At 41.9% G+C, this 18,798-nt stretch overlaps 1 protein-coding gene and 1 long non-coding RNA gene across 2 annotated transcripts in view; one reads left to right on the forward strand and one right to left on the reverse strand.

Annotated features, from left to right (window-relative positions):
- LOC128149186 (uncharacterized) lies at positions 1–17,061 on the reverse strand. The gene is made up of 4 exons (XR_008237560.1): positions 16,933–17,061; positions 14,332–14,427; positions 3,713–3,936; positions 1–1,463 (listed from the first exon to the last, which is right to left on the reverse strand). It is a non-coding gene; the product is annotated as an uncharacterized LOC128149186 (long non-coding RNA).
- Positions 16,908–18,798, forward strand: part of LOC128149182 (ovocalyxin-32-like) — a 10,557-nt gene continuing 8,666 nt past the window's right edge. The window contains exon 1 of the mRNA XM_052804066.1: positions 16,908–17,183. Coding sequence (XP_052660026.1) covers positions 16,947–17,183 — 237 coding nt within the window. The 5' untranslated portion in view covers positions 16,908–16,946. The remainder of the gene's footprint in view (positions 17,184–18,798) is intronic.

Genomic DNA, 18,798 nt, shown 5'->3' on the forward strand with positions numbered 1-18,798 from the left:
GACTTCTTTGAAAATAACCTCGAGTGTAAGCAAATGGGTGAAGCAGAAGTTCTGAGATGGTTCTTATCAGAAATTACGCTTTGCTTGTATAACCTTTCTCTTACAACTTGTTTTATTTACATATTAACTTCTTCTACTTAGGCAAACCCTAAATTACATCCACTTCTTAACACCAGCAGTAGGGCAACACAACAAGAAACCGATCCTAGTGACATGGGAAGGCTGCGCCCTTACCTCTTCCTCCTTCCATCAGGAATGAAATTCCCAATAACCTTATGATTTAAATTACCGTAACTGGACATATAAACCGTGATCTCACTTGGATGAGCAAGGGAAATCACACTACGCTGAACTGGCTTTGGATGTCTGTAGACTCTGTTTTGATTACACATCATTCAGGCGTGCAGATACCCTTCCAAGCTGCAATAAGTTGTTTGCTTTTTTTTAAGCAGAGGCCAAAACTGAAGAGAAAGCTAACCTTCAGAGGAGAGCTGACACCATGCAGTCGCCTGTGTGAGAAACTTCTGAGCACTTCTCTTTGTCCCCTGAACATCCCTGGTGTTCCCCATTGGCCTAGGAGGGATAGCTTGGAAAGGGCTTGTACTGGCTTCACCTATCCTGAGCTGCTGGAATTCCTTCCGTCTCAGATGCTCCACGTGTAAATGACTGCATGCTCCATGAGTAACAGCTTCAGCTTCCTTTCCTGCCCTGCCTGTATGCTCTGCACCCTGCACAGAGCTTGGGTGAACACCAGCACTCTGTTCAGAGTTCCCTTGGACATCCAATGCTTTGCTCACACAGATCTAGCCCAGGGTCTGCATGGTAACTAACAGATGAAGTCTTAGTTCAGAAGAAATTGAAGAGAAAAAAATAGGAAGTTTTCTTCTTTTCTCTTATCTGGAAAGCAAATGCAAAGTTTTTTCTGGAAACTTGAGCAGTCAGTTCATGTGACATATCTACAATGAGATTGCAACCACAAAGCATTCAAATGAAATACAACAAGGCAGTGAACTGCTGTGACACTTCCAAGTATCTAACATCTAACAACAAATGCCAAGCATACTGCTTTGTAAAATTACAGAGAATGTAAAATGGAAAGAGAAAACTGAACTCAGGGAAGGGAACAGATAAAAATCCTGCCTTTGAGAATGACACCAAGTAATAACATCCCATCCTGGCCCCAGCGCAAGATCTGGAGTGTTTGCTTCCCTTGGTAAACTGTAAAAAAATCACACTTCTCCCAGCTTATAGTTACACTCTAAACAATAAGTTCTTTGGGGCAGACTTAGGCTCCAAGATCTCCAGTTAAATGCCCTCCTATCCAATTTACATATAACCCGCTGGTGAACAAGAACTGACTCTTAATTTCTTTGGGGAATGTGTCCCTCGGAGTCTTTCCAAGCACTGGTAACAACTGTGTTATTTTGGATGGCTTTCTGTGCTCCATGGGAGTGTTTACATCACTACAAAAAGAGAAGAAACAAACAATTAGTGCTTTTATAACTTCTTAAAATCTGATTGTTCCAGGGAATTAGAGAGTCAGTAGATTCATTGGAGGTGAGAGGGGTGGAACAAGGCACTCACGTCTAAACCCTGCTGTGGTACATGCTGTGGAGGAGGGGTGGCACCAGCAAGCACAAAGCGTCCGTGCTTCCTTCTCCTCTTGCACTCAAGCTGCAGACACAGGGCTAACCTCACAAAGGAGGCAGGATCATATGGGTTTTTTTAAAAAAAGGAACATTTTGCAATGACATTTTTAATGTCACTAGATGTCATAAAAAGTGGCATTGTTCTTGGTCATTCCTCAGCCCAGAGTAGCATTTATATACTTCCCAAAGATAACATTTTTCTCCAATGATTTAGTCCTGGATCCTGAAAGGCACCTCAGTGTGACTGAGGATCTAGACCTGTATGTCTGAATACAAGATTTAGAAGTTGTACTGTTTAGATTTAGGTGATTTAGTGAACAAATGCCACAACCGTTCACACTGGGCAAAAACATAGCTTTGATAGTCAGGTTTTCAAAATCTGCACCGCTCAGGAGTCAAAAATCTCATTTTCCAAAGTTGGTTCACATGTATCGAAGTCACACTGCAAACTAATCATAATTCTTCATCTTTGTATAAATTTTTGCCTAGAATCTACATTTTCAAGTCTTCTCTTCCTTTAAAGGCTGCCTGTTACTATGCCCAGCTCTGCTGTTCTTGCTGAGCATTGATCAAATTCTTCTCGGTATATTAGTATGCTCAAACAAAGCCATTATGGTTATTAAAACTATTACACATGCCAAAATATTTTGAGTGACAAAGTGAAAAACATTTCCAGCACCCTGAGATCCCTATCTGCTGTAAGCCTTGTGAAGAATTGGCCCCAAATAAAGTTACATTGGTGGTTATTTCCACTACCAGATCGGTAATTTGGTAATTACTAGGAAGCGCATCAGCCCAGGCAGAGCTGCAGCATCAAAAATCCCCTGGGGTGAGGGGTGGGATGGAGTACTGATCCCTGGGCAGCAGCGATACTTTAGACAAGACGTACATGACAGACAGCACTTGTGTACAGCCTGGGCATAGGTGAAGTGAGCATTACTTACTTGCTGCTGAAAATTACTTTGTCCCACAGAAAAAGAAAGCAAAGCGAGGAACCCTGCATTCCTAATAATAACCCTGCGAGAAGGAGTCTGCAAAAGAGGCTTTAGCAGAAAACACAGCCTCCAGGTTTAGGCTTCCATGCTTTCCAGACTTTGCTTTTTCATGAATGTAAACAATAGCAAAACAAAACACCTCAATATAAGCTTTCACTCAAGTGTGACTCTTCATAGGGATCTTCCATAAAGGACCCTCCTGCCTCCATCCCTAGCTGTCCCAACATCATTTCAGCTTCTAGTTCAGTTTTTCCTAGCCCTGGCTGCCATTTTACTGCACTTTCTGCTCAACAAGCAAGGATGAAGTTTTTTTATAAGTTTCTTATACTGGCACCTGAAAGAGCAATGCTGCCCTCAGCATATTCCCAGCCTTTATTCCCTGGGAATATTTCCCACAGATGGCCTCACACCCTGTGTCCCCCATAGGAAAAGTCCTTTTTCCTACAAAACTGAACGGCTGGGATTTTCAGGGAGATAATGTCACGGCCGTTACGCCCAGGAGATAACATTTCGGCAGCCAGCCCTGGCCCCGGTGCGGCCATGGAAGGTGTCCAGCAGCGGCGTGTAGCCCAGCAACCTGCCCCAAACAGCGAGTGCTTCCAGGAAATGGAAAAGAAACACAGCAATTTTAACAATCCTTTCACAGGTCCCACGGGACTGGGAAGAACTGGTGGATGAATCACTGCTCGCAAAACATGTCTTCAAGAAAGTCAGAAAAATAAACGAGCTCCAAATGTCGTGATTGGCTCCCTGGGGGCCAAGGGGGACCCTTTGCTGAAGCCTACAACCATGTTTCTGCCTACAACCATACCACTCCGATCTTGATGTACACAGCAACTGGCTTAGTCAGAGTTTGGGCAGCGGGGTCTGTAAGAAAAAGAAACAGCATCCGACAGTAAATGGTCTTGCTGACGCAGCACAATATGTTGAATCTGTGAGAATATCTTTGTGCTGTTGCAATACTTTTCTCATTTATGTGTGCACCAGGTAACCAGCAAATAGATTTAACAACCAGGCATTGTTAAACTAAGATATGTTCCTCCTTCAAGATTTATTTTGTATGCTTACTATTAATATCTGCTGCAGCAATCCTGCAGTTTCTCTGAGTCAGCACTAAACGTTGGCCCCGAAGTGACAATTTACTGTTGATGCTGTTGTCTTAGGAGAAGCCGTAGAGCCCAACAACGGTTCATCAGAAGTCCAGCTCCCAAACAGCAACTCACTCCTAAGGCTTGTCAGATGCTCGTGCACTCCCACCCGAGGGTCTGCTGGTTTTTCTCATCGCTTCTCAGCTGAGCAAGAAAAAACAGGGGTAAAACCGAGGAGTTAATGTCTGCAATTCCTTTTCTGATCAACAGCTGCAAAGCTGCTTCATAAACAGGTCATCTTTGTTTTAGTCTGAGAAAAGTCCACCGCAGCCTACTTCAGAAAAACATAAAAATATCCAACATCTTTTTCAATTCTATGTTTTTATTTAATCAGACAGATTGATTGGGGAAACCTGAATTGCTTCAAGTGTCAGCAAGACCTGTCCTAAACCCATGCTCCCTCTTTACCTTGCTGACAGATGGAAACACAGCAAAAATTACTGAAGGGGAAAAAAAAAGTCATTTTCTTAACACTTCACAGAACTAGTGGAAAGTATAATATGCTAATATTCAAGATGGATTATAAATATCTCAATAGGTTAGATCGTACCTTTGTTTTCATATCTAAAATTTTGTTCCCTTCTCAAGCTCTCTGATGACCTCATGACTGAAAGCGAGCTTTTAGAAAATGACATTGTCACACTAAATCCTCACAGCACAAAGCTCATGAACAAAACAGAGAGGAATTGTATTGGCAGGTATAATTATACAGTGTCTAATAAAGAATATAAACAGATATAGCTACCTACAGACTTGACAATAGCTGTAGTATCCGATATATACGTATATATAGGTCTACAAAAATGCACAAACACATATACGCAGCCCACATCAGTCACACAAATTGTGAGCCAAGATCAGGTGCTATATCATGAGTTAAGGTTTTTATAACTTTTACCCTGACAAAACCATGGTTTTTCCTGTGATAAGCAATAAACTTTATTCTCAGGAGAGTCAATCAGTGAGAGACGGGCTACGTGACTTCCCCAGGTCCATTCCCATCCCACTGTCTGTGATTTTTGGTGTTGGTCTTCCACCATCCAATATTTTTCTTAACAGAACAGCAGATTTCTCTTACCTTCTCTAGCTCATTTAAAACTTTCTTAAATTTCAGTGATGCCATGATACGGTCTTCTATTTTCAGGTACCTTCATTATTTGCATAAGAAAATGTTTTCTACCACACTTACCATGAGCAGTTAGGTCATTCCTGCCAAAAATCTGTTTGAGTTAAGAGCAGGTGCTTGTGACTCGTTCACTGGGATTGCCAGGCATTTCCTCTTTGGATCAATAGGCTGCCTTCATAAGTGCAACATTAATATCACCCCCCCTCCATTTTAAGTGTCTTGTTAAGAAACAAGTTTTTATGCCTAAAACAAATTTGTTCAGCTCCTAAAATACTGCATTCACTACAAATACACAAAGTTTATTAGAATCCAGAAGGCTAGAAAAAAATTCATTAAAAATAAATACCTAAATCATAACAGCTGCAAAATCTCAGCAAAAACTAATCTATTCAAGTGGATTTTGGTTCTCTTTATAGTTGCAAGGTTGCATACAGCAAAATGTCTACACCAGAAGTTCGTAAGGGTGCCTAGTTTGTAAGATCGCTTGTGAAACCCAGCTAGAGGTGTTTCCTTCTACCTTTGTATGCATCCTATTTCTTTGTGCCTTTTTATTCCTAATTCCTCAGTTACAGTAAAACACATGCAGATTCGAAAATTTGGCACTACAACCAGACCCCTGAGCAGTGCCAGCGTTCACAATGAGGCACTGGCACAACTGAGACTTCTTTTTTTTAACAAGGTCACACTTCACCAATTTAATACTACAAAACCACATAATTACCCTGGCCTCACCTAGAAGGCTGAATGAAAGCTCTGCATGAGTACTACGAGGTTAAATCTGTAGTCTTCTGCGCTGACAAATGTTCAGAGCACAAAATGGGGATTGCATTTATGCCCATGGGGAAACGTGGGCTAAAAGTGCCATCCTCCCTGCTTTTGCTGTCTCTAGTGATGTATCACTCGGCAAAACCACATTGCCCTTACAAGTGCTTTATAAAATCCCTGGCCTTTTCCTCTCTGTCCATTAACACATTTTGCCTTGCCTGTGCTTTAACCATGCAACCTTGCGATTGCAATCTGCACAGGGTCAAGCACTGACTGCTGAAAATACTCAGCTGCTATGGAAGTACTTTATTCTTCTCCATCTCTGTCTGCAGTTTGTGCATTATGGCAAAGTTACAACAGTTAAAAATACATGTTTAACCTTCTGAAGAAAGCCTCTAGACTATGGCATAGCAGAATATACAGAAGCAAGAGCAATAAAGGAACTTGTATTCAACTTCTCAACTTAAATCATGGCTCTGCTACATCAAGTTACTTTGGAAAACACTTTAACTTAGAGCAGTAAAAAAGTCCAGTTATTAAAATTAAAATTGATCTATTATTGTATAGAAGCCAATATATAGCAGACTTCTTGAACCTAATCTCTTGCTTCCCAAAAATGTGAAGAGGAAAAATTCAAGAAATATACAATCAGCAATGGTTTTATTCAAAATGAGCATTAATAGTACTTAACCAAGCATTCATTAGAAATTGAACTGGAAGATGCTACTGAGAGAAATCTGCTATTAAAAATTAGCCTGTGTCTATCATAAGCAGCAAATTATGCATCATTTTAAAAAGTTTATCTTGGGCCTGTTGTGGTGAGATTTTATTGTACCCTTAAAATGTTACCACTAGTATATATATACTTTTAATGTTGATAACAGTTACTTTATTGAAGAGGCTCATGGAAACAGGGCCCAGTAGCGCAGTGGTGGGGACGAGCCATAGGTTTTGCCAGGAGAAGGAAAAGGACTCAGTGGCAATGGGAGGTCATCAGCATTTCCCATTATTGTGCTTTAAATATGCTCAGCGTTCACTCCCATGCTATTGTTTTTCACATTCACCTTTGGAAGCAAGGTCAGCCAGGACTATTTAAAAAAAGTCAAATCAAGATGTCAGTATGGGTTTGAGCTATCTGCGTGGAAAACTCTGCAATAATCATCATGTCTTACAGAGAAAAAAGTAAAAGTTCTCCCCCTTTTTCTTTTACACAATAATTTCCCTTAAATCTTCCAGATTTGTTTGGATAAGACCAAGAACGGAATACTACCCTCAATTAAAAATTCTTCCAAAAGGAAAGGGCGGATGCTATCAGGGATTCAGGAAGGAAATCTTAACCACAATATTCACAGCAATACTTCAATGATGTGTGTTACACCTCTGTCAATATATATATATTTTTGCTTCCTATACTTGTGACAGTATGTTTTGTTGGTGAACATATTACAGATCTGAAGCCCAGTCCTACCTAACAGAAGATTATAGCATCAGGCTCTTAAACTGGCAGCAAACCATTTCACCTGAGATGTCAATACAAATACTTCAGCACATAATAATAACACCTAATAACAATGGTATCAGGAAGAATAAAATTCTACAACTGTGAACGCATTTTTTCTTTACAAAAAATTAGCAAAACCATCCTGAACATAGTTTTACATTGTAACCCAAACCCCCCATTTCATGCTAACATTGATTCAGTACAGTGAGGCTGACATTAAAAAGCAATTCCCCCAAATGAGGAGAATGGCATAGAGTTTTGTTTGATGCATCACATACAACTTCTGATCAGAACTTGCCCTATCCCAGGCTTTCATTGCTAATGTATTAGTGTCAGCAGGAGAACCAGAGATCTTCCAGCAGAAAATGTCAAATTTGCATCTGTAAAATATAAAATATTAATCTGGTTTCTGCCATAAATTGCATTTTCTTAAAGACTTGGGAGGGTATCAAACCCAAATCCCTGACATTTCCGTTTGATTTAGTGAAACAGCAGAATAATTTTGCAGATCACATTGTATTCCCGGTCAGAAGCAGCTTAGCTAATGAGTTAGGTGCATTTTGCTGGTGGTAACACACACAGTGCTGGAAACGCTGGTCACCAGGTGAAAAATAATGTGTTCTACAAATTGCAGGACAAAGCTGGTGACTGCTCAATGCCATTATGTCCAGATCTAGATATGCAAAAAAACCCCCAACTCAAACCCAAAAAACAAGTCTGTGGTTTGTGCTGGAGCTAGGCATAAACATCTCCTAAACTATACTAATACGCCAATCATTTCCAGGGAAACTAATTTAATATCACATTCCCCACCAGTAAAATAGCAGTAAAAATCCATAAAATTCTTAGATCTTGACTACCAATCTGCTGATGTGTAAAATTAAAGACCAGGGTGTAGATTAAAAAAAAAAAAAATCTGATAAAATATATTGCACATTTTAATATACCAAAGGCTTATTTTCCCAGACCAGAACTACCATTTAGACTATACATGACATTAAACATTTCCTGTTTTCACTTGCTCTATTTCTCATAGAAACTCTTCATGTAAAGGAAAAATACTAAACATTAATGCCCATTTCAGCATTTTTGACCAAACGCATAAAACCCATTTTTACAACAGCATGTAGTGAGAGGTGACTGCACAAGTGGTCAGCTCACTCTCTGTTGTAGCGTGGTGCAGTTGTGCAGTGTTCAGCTCGTGGCAGTGGAGCTTCGCCAGATTACACAAGCGCACTTAAATTTAATGGCAATGAAAGGTGAAGAACTTTCTCCTTGTAGTCTCTCCAACTGGAATTAATGTCACTGAAAATTACTGTTTAGTGCTTCTCTACTGTTCTTCACAAACTGTTTTTTCCTTGAGCTTTAAATGGCTGAAAGTCTTTTAGTCTGTCTTATTATGGGATCAAAGCTGCTGCTGAGATCATAGCTTTCAGTTGTCACTTGGATTTTTTTCAATATAAACAGTGTTTCAGTGACTAGAATACTCATGAAAAAGTACCACACTGGCCACGCTGAAGTCTGCGCTTTTTTAAGCAATGTTATTTGTCCATATTTTCTTTAATCCTTAAACCTAACAGAGATTTTCATCCTGCTGATTAAGGCCAACTATGCAATGCGGAGAAATTAAATTGGCTGATGTTAGTCGCCGGCTGGGGTTAAACCATGACATAAACACAATAGTTCTTGAACGTTTACATGAGGCAACAAGTACATATTTGTCAAACACTATGACTAATCAAGAAAAAAAGATAATTTTCTCAGAAGTTCTGGGAACAAATGGTGATGCAGAAAAGGACAAAGAAGGAATTATTCCTAATCGGAACTGAGAAAATGAGATTATCATGAGATGGAGCAATGATAAGAAAACTGTCATTGACCAATGAGAGACATGCTGGGAAAACAAACCATTCATTAGTATGTAAAGGGGATAATATATATATATGAATTACTCTAACAATTTTATTCCATATTCATCTAATGCTCAGAGTAAAAATATAGTTCCAGTTTATTTTTTAAGTCACATAAGTAGTATCTACAATAACCAAATATGAACCTTGCAATGAAAAAAAAATCATAACATGGATTTTGATTTGTTCTGTGAGATGGTTTTAGAAGCTCCTGAAGAGTAACCTGCCTTTATTGCTGTCAAGGTGGTCAATCTGCTTCAGGACTGTATCATCTGGTGGTATAGGAAACCCTGCAGAAGAGTAAAAGTAGCGACCTGCAAATTGTCATCACACCATTTTATAGGTGTGAGCTGAAAACTGGGTAAGATATCTACTAACATAAATACAGATTACAGTATTTAACTTTGAGCAAATCTTAAAAAAGAAGTAAGTACAAAATTCAGTATGTGAAGATAAAATGCCACACATAAATCAATTAATCTCTGAAATGTCTCCCTGCAACAAAACTTCTTACCAGAGAATTAACAATAAATTCTACCTATTTTCCAGCCTAAATAACATCCCTAGCTAATCAAGAGAACCCTTCAATAAGGAATTTTTTTTTTTTTTGTGTGAGTGCTTCATCTTTTGTCTGAGAGATGACAGAAATTATGAAAAAAAAAAAAAAATGAGGATCACCTTTTAGGTCTGTCTGCCCAGAATGGTCTATTCAGGAGTGACAGCATAGGACTGTCCCCAGCTGTGCTTCTACCAGTGTTTTGCCCGTTTTAGCTTTTGATTATACGAGCCAGGGACCTTACAGCTCAGCATCCACGGCTCCTGGGGAGAGCAGACCCCTGGACCTGGTCGCTGAAAAGGACAGAGAGAACAGCGGTCACAAAAGAGAGGACAAATGGGAAGGTATAGTGAGCAAGACATGGAAAACCTGTTTCCTCTCAATTGTTACTTCCGCTGGATCCTTTCAAACATGACACCTTGCGATAAAGATGGTTTGTGATACAACGTTGTGGAATTTCACATAAGAATTCACTTATTTGTCCCCACCTTATTTAAAACACTGAGCCGTCATTCCCTTATTGTGCAAATATTTAATGCCTTGTTTAAACATTGTGCAACTAAACACTTCAAAATTATTGTTCTGTTGCAATAGTTATTTAATAGTGACATACATTGAATCTTTATAAAACCAGTATTTCAAGGGGATTTTTATTGCTATCAGCTATGAGTAAATGTTAGCTTCAAACAAATTAAAACAGTTTGAGGGGTCGTGACTTAGCATCCATCTGGATATGCCAGGAGGAATTTAATATGAACAGTACTTTAAAGGCTTCATTTTAGACCCCATCTTTTAGAGATCTGGAGCACTGTCCAAACATCTGTGGAGAGGCAGTACGGCTGTAAGAGCTGTACAAAGGAAGGAGAGACTCTAACCAAACATCACAGCTCTGCCTAACCTTTCAGCTGAGTTCCTCTATGACAGCCATCAGTGGTACAAAATACTCAAATAGGTGTGTATTCCCATCACCATTTCATCTTTAAATGGCTGCTTTTATTTCTGTTTATTTTTAAACAGGCCTGAGCATGTGTCCAAGATCCATTTGTTACAGTTTTACAAGGCAGAATTGTGATTTCAGTTTATCAATAGGTATTATTTATTGCTTGTGTTTATTCTTGGCTCTGTGTGACTGTATCTCACTGGGCATTGTAAGGGATTTGTTTTCTGGGGCCAGTCTATAAATTAAGATTTCTCTGTTTCATACCTGTTCTATAATCAAAAGAAAATTATCCAAATAGGTTAGCAAAACGTTCTGTGTCTCCTTTTAATGTTAGAATAACAGTGATAATAATCTGCAATGATTTACTCCACCTGGTTATAATATATGGCCTTTCACTTTTCTTGGGTTTAGGTCATTTCATATATATTCCACTTTTCTAGCAAAATATCATTTCTGATTCCATTATTTATTTCTTAAATTTAGAAATGTGCTATAAGCCCATCTCATTTCTCAAGCCCAGCAACCCCCAAGCAAAGTCCATCCCAGGGAATACCCTCCAAACCTTTCATACTGACAGGCTGAGCAGCTTGCTTTTCTGCCAGACAGACTCCAGAGATGCTGGCAGTGCAACACATGTGGCACTGGTCTTTTAACCTGATAAAGGTTGAGAAGCTAAAAATAGCTGTAAATGCAGTAAATCTTAGCTCTGTGACTATTCTCCAAGGTAGATGACTTTAAATGTAGTCCTACTATGAAATACATTCTCAAGAAAACCCCAAAGAATCAGTGGTGTGTACTGCATTAGTTGCTTGAAACAGTTGAAGATGCAGCCCAGTGACACAGTTTCACACTGAATTCCCTAGGTACATACCATACCACCATTAAAGAGAGAGGATCCAAATTGCACGTGCTTTGTGTTATTAGAATTCATGCTAGCGCATTTATACTGCAATCACTGTTAATATTTAGGGAAGTACAATGAAAGAGGATCCTGTAAATGCTCATGTCCTTGAGAATTTCTGTGCTGCTTCTCTGTTTCACAAAGATTTTTCTGCACTTAAATGTTTGACACTGTAGAAGGTATTGATTTGATAAACTAAAGCTACAGTAGATTGAATGAGATGACACTTGGCTTTAACCACCTAAGGGAAAGAGAGTACAATGGGAAATTAAAGGTGACTGACACCATCAAACATCACTTCTGAACTGGAGGAGCCTCCAAGCAACAAGACCAGAAGTCCTGATGGATAGTTCACTGGAAAAGTTTGCCAACAGCTCAGGAGCAGTTAAGAGAGAACTCCAAACCTTACTGGTGACTGTTTCACTTTTACAGGACATTGGCATGCATTTTAAAAGCAATATAAAAGTATACAAAATAATGGAAACAGATAGCATCAATCAATTTGCATTTTTTTGGCCAGAAGGGCTTACTGGACCTTCTTGACTGACATAGATATCGCAGTCTCTTACATGTCAAGGGGTATTCCTGTACTGACCCAAATAACTTGCATTTAAGTGATGGCTTTCAAGTCCTTTCACTTTTCTTCATTTCCTGGCTCTATCAATTCCGGTCAAAACCAATCCAATAAGTTTAACAGGAGACTAAGTCAAAGGCCTTGAAGGTAATTCATGTCACAGTGAGTATTTATTGGCTTCAACTGCTTTCTCTCTTCTTGTTTATTTTTCTGTTAGTTCCCTATGGAACTATTACAGCTACACAGCAAACTTCCCCATAGGCCAATCGACACGTATGATACACGGGTTTTTAGAAAACTTGTCTACTGTACACTGACTCAAAATGTAAGAGACTTCATTTTGGCTTTAACGCAGCCTGTCCTTTTGTAAAAATGCAACATAGCATACGTTTTGAGCACTAACACCTGCAGGAAACACAGTCTGTGTTGAGCCACATATGTATGATCCATTGGGAAAATTCTGTTACCTGGGTGTGCAAGAACGGCATCTTTTGCTGCTGACACTGAACATATAAGTTTGTCTTTTAAAAGAAATCCTACCCATAACCAGAAAGATTTAAAAATAGTCAGAAGCCTTCAAAACCAAATTTCCCTGAAAAAATGGGCCACACTAAATCAACATACATATTTTTGTGCCTATGCTTAACCATAGGCAAGGTCAGCCCAGCAATGCATTATATCACCTATTTAAAGCTTGATTTATCCAGCAAAAAATGTGGAGACTAATTACACAGAAAATAAGCTCATGTGATTAATTACTGGGAATAAAATCAAGCCATAATTATTAAGGGGGGGGGGGGGAAAGCCATAAACAATTCACTTAAAATCAAGTAACAGACCTTGTTTTTTACTACAGCAAGATGCTGAAGTTAGAACTGGAAAAGTTGCAAAACAAAATATACTGAAGTTTGTCCAAATTCATTGTGTTATATTACAGTCATCTGTTAGTGATTATGAGCCAGTGAGGTCTGTTGTAAAATGCTTACAAAGGATATGGAAATAGTCTTCAAATATGAAACAAATTAGGAATAACTGGCCTCTAAACAAGCATTTGATGTATGAAAAAAGATGGTAAGAAAACGAAAACCTCAGAATGCTTTTTAGACCAGCTGCCCGAAACAACCCTCATTTCCATTTCTAAAGAACCCAAGTCAGCTGTGACATAAGCGTGAGGCACACTGCCGCACAATCTTAACATTGGAAAATTTGCCATCATGTACAGTTTGTTAAAGAAGAACAGAGGAGGGAAGAGTGAGAGAGGCTTATTGACATGTAACTTACACTACCACCGTCCTCTTTGAGTCTGGACCAAGTTAACTGGGATGAGAGGTAAAAAGATATTATAGAAGGACAAAACCTACATGCACCGCATTCTAGCTAACTAGAATATATATGTCACTTCAAGTTAGATCACTCACTTTGGTTCCTTTTGTTCAGGTGTTACATGCTGTAGAGCTTCGTTTGTACTGTCACCAAAAAGTCCGAAGCAAATGAGCGGAGCCTAGCTTGAGGCCTGGCTGTCAGAGGATGCACTTTCAGCTTTTAAGGGCCCCATAAAATCAGGGCTTAAAGTAAATACATTTTCTAAATGTTGTGGAAGCAGCTAATACCTGTGTTTGTACATATTTAGGAACATCCCCCCAGCCCTGACCTGGACCTGTTCAGCATTTGAGCTTTTACTTTCCCAAGTCAAAATGCTTTGTAAATTCAGAGTCACGTTTGATCAACTGCAAATTATAGCAACATAATCTCGGCAGCAATTTAGGAAACTGCCATGGAATTGTCCCTGCTTTGTGATACAGGTTCTCCATCCTTGTCATAGTGACCCTCGGGTCTTGGTTACTCACAACCTCTTTGTTGCACTTGGGAGGAAGGAAACAACCATATCACTGACCGCGATGCTGACCGAGAAAGCAGGAAAAGGAGGAGAACATAGAAGGGAAGTACATAGAAAGTCATGGATGGGGTCAAAGCTTCACAGCTCAGACATCAGGGGTTTGCAGGCTTTGCCAGTGTGAGTGACAAAGAGCCAGATTTACAAGCTCTTACCTCTCATTTAAGCCTCTGAACTCCCACAAAACCTAAGGCATCAAAACCGTGAGTGTGAAACCTCGGTGCAGGGTGGTTCTCACTTCATTCCTTGAACAGGGACAGCGGCAGCACACAAATACACTCATGTCGTGAGTGGGAGAAGCTGGTCCTTTGCAGTCCTCCCCTCCTCCCTCCCCACCCTCTGTTACGCATCCCACACCAAAGCTTTTCTCACCAGCGATCCCTGCTTCACCTCGCTGCTTGCCCTTCCATGGCCTGTGCTTCCTCCGCTCCCATGACGTCCTCAGCCGCTCGTCCTACCTCCAGAGCGCTGCTGTGAGAAATGAAGTGCGTGAAGCAAACTGGTAGCGTCAGGAAACAATTGGTGCTGCTCAGACCTCCAGCATCAGCTAAGGAGAATCATGCTTTGTATTTCAATTTAAAAGTAACATTGGAGCTGCCATCACAGCGAGGATAAATGAGAAAAGACTGGATCTTGGTTTCTTCCAGCTAAACAGAAAATGTTGGAGACAAACATGGCAAGTGTTCCAATATGGAAAAATTTAGCCTGCTCCCTCTGCAAAATTTTATAAACACTTCTCCCCCCAAATATATGAAAAATGCCATTACCCTCTAATAAGCAGCTGTGTGACTCCAGATATGATGTTAAGTAAAGCAGTGCATTGTAAAACTGGGAGAGATGTCAAATTAATCAAAGTTAACCTTTCTATATGGGATATAACTCAGGTTCAGATGAGAAGTGTGGCCCCTAAATTAGATAAAAGAAACTTAATTTGCTGCATAAGTTATTGACAGTGTCAATTAAGACTGAAGGCAAAAAACCCCAAACTGTATAGCTGCACACTTTCTCTTGGATGCTGAACTGATGGAAATTGAATTTACTAAAACTTTAACGTCTTCTAGTACGATTGGTATCAGAGAATTTTTTTTTTTTTTTTTTTTTTTCCTAATACAGGTCCTGGAGGAAACTGCCACACAGGTTACACAGACTCTCTGAGTATGAAGACAGAAAGCTAAATAACGTCAAAGAAACGGATGTGAAAAGAACATGTTTCTACTTCTGTCTGGAACCAATCATAGCATATTACAGAAAAAACAATCATTAGACCAGGGTAGGAGTACAGTCAGCAAAAAAATAGATGAAAGTAAGTAGTGTTCAGAGCCTTGCCTGCCTGTGCCTGACATGGGCTCGTGGGGAAACTGGACTAGTTTGCAGAAGAGAAATCTACTGAAGGTTACTAACCACCAAGAAAATACCTCTGCCGTCTCAGGAAATCACGGACCCGTAAGTGGAGGAAACCTGGGAGACTATTCCTGGGAAGCATCACCTCTTCTTGCCTTGTTCTTACAGTCTTCGCAAAGCAAAGGCACTGTGAAAGGATGCCAGGTTAGATAAGCTCTTGGCTTGACCTGATATGGCTGTCTCCGTCTTACATTTTCACTCAAAACACAGCCCATTTCTGTTGAGGTACTTCAGAATTTGTAACAAAGAATTTGTTAACAAGCAAAAAAAAAAGGAACAGAGCAAGCTGCAGAAGGGATGAAACAGGAACAGCACAGGGTTTCTGGGAGCAAAAGGAAAAAAGAGTGAAACTACATTTGCATCTGCTACCCAATGTAAAGAAAGAAAACAGCATGCCAGAGAATGTGAAGATACAAACTATTATTTATTGAAAATATCTCAGAAAGCAAAATCATAATCACCAACAAAGTCAGGGCAATTAAATGAGTTGGGTGGCAGAGCAAACAGTGTAGTAAAGAATTTTATTATGCCTTTATTGTAATAATTCTTTCCCTCACTTAGGAAAGCCTCAAAAACACTCAATTTCAAGTTCTGTGAAAAAGCGTTACAGTAATAAAGGCAACTTGATGCTCCATGAGAGACAGTTTGAGTCTTTAACCAGAGTTCTGATTTACTACTTTGACAACCCAGCCCAGAAGCATGCCCCAATACACATGGAGAAGCATAAAAATAAATTCCCAGCTGCGCATACTAATACCCATCTGCTCGAATGGTAACAGAGTAGGTCATTAAAAACCCAGCATTTTTAACCCAGGAAGTATTGCAGTCTTTTACGTTATACCACGTTCAGTCTCTCCGAAAGAGATGCTTCCAGGAGTAGCAAGGCAGCAAGCCCACTTGCATCCTAAAAAATCACCTTAAGGGAACCTGTCTGCCGGGCTGCTGCCTCAGTTCATTTTCTTCACGCTACAAGAGATATGACCATACTGCTTCCAAAAAACTTCACTTTGTGAGATTTATTCCGGGGAGGAACGCTTCCTTCTGCTTTCTTGTGCACAGGTTTTGGACTATTTCAGCTGCGTCCTAGGGAAAGCCTGTCTCTCTCTAAGGGAGTTCGTTTAGTTTTGGGAAGCGTTGCGTTGTCGTAACGCTGAGGAGGAGATAACTGTTTTTTTCCACATAATTACCTGTATTTGGTCTGATAGGCGTTGTTATAACTGCACATCTGTCTCCGAGCGGCAGTCTCTCACCTCACACAGGCTCCTGGGGCTGGGGGTCGTCTGAGGGGAGCCGGGGGGCCTGCCGGCCCCCCGGCTCCCCTCAGACGACCCCCAGCCCCTCTCAGACTCTCCCCGGCCCCCCTCAAGACCCCGGCCGGGCTGAAGCGAGGCGGGGGGGGGAAGGATGAGGGGAAGGGGAGTAGCCGAAGAGACAGGAGTTTCCCCCAGCGCTTTCCCGGCACTGACAGCGGGCGGTGGGAGGGCGGGAGGTAGCGGGCCGGGCCCCCCCCCCGCTATTAGTACCGGCCCTCAGCGCAGCCCGCCTCAGTGCGGAGCCGTGCCGGTCACTCACCGTCTCTCAGCACCATGCAGGGTCCCAGCTCCGCGCCACCCGCCGCCTTCCTCCTCCTCCTCCTCCTCCTCCGCCTCAGCTCGCTGCTGCTGCTGCCGGTGGCCGCGGTGCCGGTCGCCGAGCGGGAGCTGAATCCCAGCAGCCGCCTGGCCGCCGGGGCGGCGCGGGTGGCATTGCATTACCTCAACTTCCAGACGGCGTCCCCCGGAGCGCTGCAGGCGCTGGGGCAGGTCCGCAAAGCCACGGTGAAGGTAGGGGAAGCCGGCGGGGAGGGCTCCGGGGGAGCGCTCCGGGGGAGCGCGGTGAGCTCCCCAGGCGGGCAGGCGCGGGTTTTGAAGCGCCGCTGGGGAGAGGACAATTAATAATAATTATTATAACGAAAGAGCGGGGCAGCGGTGCGGAGCTGAGCCGCCCTGAGGGTGGCGCGGCCCCGCGGCCGGGCGCCTTCCCGCCTCCCGCGGCGGGGGCTGCCGTCCCGCGCCGCCCCTTCCCTCAGGGGGCTCGGGGTCTCCTCAGCGGGGAGCCACCTCGCCAGGTCGTTAATTGATTGATGATTTAAATATCCCCCCCCCCCCCCCCCAAACCCAAGCCCAGCCAGTTGGTTGAGGTTGTCTCAGAGTGCCCTGTCCTGGAATCAAAAGCAGGGTAGCGCAGATGAGGGGAAAAGAGGAAACCGAGGCACGCTGCGGGCACGTACTGGAAAGAAAACAGTTGGGTGAGGAAACATTTGCAGCAGAATTGCTTCTGGAGCGACCATCTACTTTGTGTGAGTAGGGACGGAAAGGACTTCGCTTTCTATCTCTGGAGACCGAGAACTTCAACTAAAGGCGGTGCAGCTCCCGTCGGAAAACATGCCTTTATCTTCCAAAAACCACGTCAAACCGAGGTGACAGAAAGGGGTGGGAGTCCTAGATAGGAGCAGCTACAGGGGCAGAGCTTTCACATCACCCAGAGCTTGTCAGGGATGCTCGAGGCGGTGCCCAGGGCACCCGTGCCCTGCACACTGAAATGCAGGGCCACTGCCTGCAAGCACTGTGCCACGCAGCCTTTCTCTTCCTCCGGCCACCGGTCTGGGTTTTTTTTTTGCAGCTTACTCAGTTTCTGAAAGTTAGAGAACAGGCAAAAACTGTTGGGGAACATTTGTCCAAGGCTGTAGATCCTGGAAGGAAAGCACTACCTTCCCGGAGAGCTGAGGAGGGTCTAAGCTATCGCAGTGGATGGGATTTAAAACCAGTCCTCTCATCTATCTTCCTCTCCAGGCTACGGCTGGGCAGTTCCCTAAAGCAAGGGCCGGTCGTTTTGGATTCCCAGTCTGAGGTGCCAAATGCAGCACTGGATTCCACTGGATCCTTTTCATGGCTCTGGCATCTGAAAAGGAGATCTTACAATATTTGTCCTTCAGCTTATTCAATTCAGGCCCTCACTCTGAAAATTGAGAATAAGATGGTGTAGTGTAAAATCTTCCCTTTCAAGAAAAAAGTTCCAAGCCAGCCTAAAACATTTGGGATGTACTATTGCAGTCCTTACAACATTGAACGTGAGCCTCAATCTTTCACATATATCCCAGTTGACTCTGGTTCCAAAACAATTTGAAGCTGGTTTGAGTTGCACACAATATTTAACAGACCAGGATAATTTCCAATTAAATTTCACAAAACACAAACTACTGCATAACGACTCAGAATTTGTGTATTACTTTGTGTAACAGAAGGCTGAAAGATAGCATTGGTCGTGCAACCTGTGTGGGAATGCAAACATGATGTCCTGCTATAGATTTATCTGAGACCATGCCCGTTAGGTAACACTGGTCTCATCATCATTCCCAAACACATCAGTAAACATACAGTTTAATAGGTGCTGAGGATG

The sequence above is a fragment of the Harpia harpyja genome, chromosome 12, assembly GCF_026419915.1.
Source record: "Harpia harpyja isolate bHarHar1 chromosome 12, bHarHar1 primary haplotype, whole genome shotgun sequence".
NCBI lineage: Eukaryota > Metazoa > Chordata > Aves > Accipitriformes > Accipitridae > Harpia > Harpia harpyja.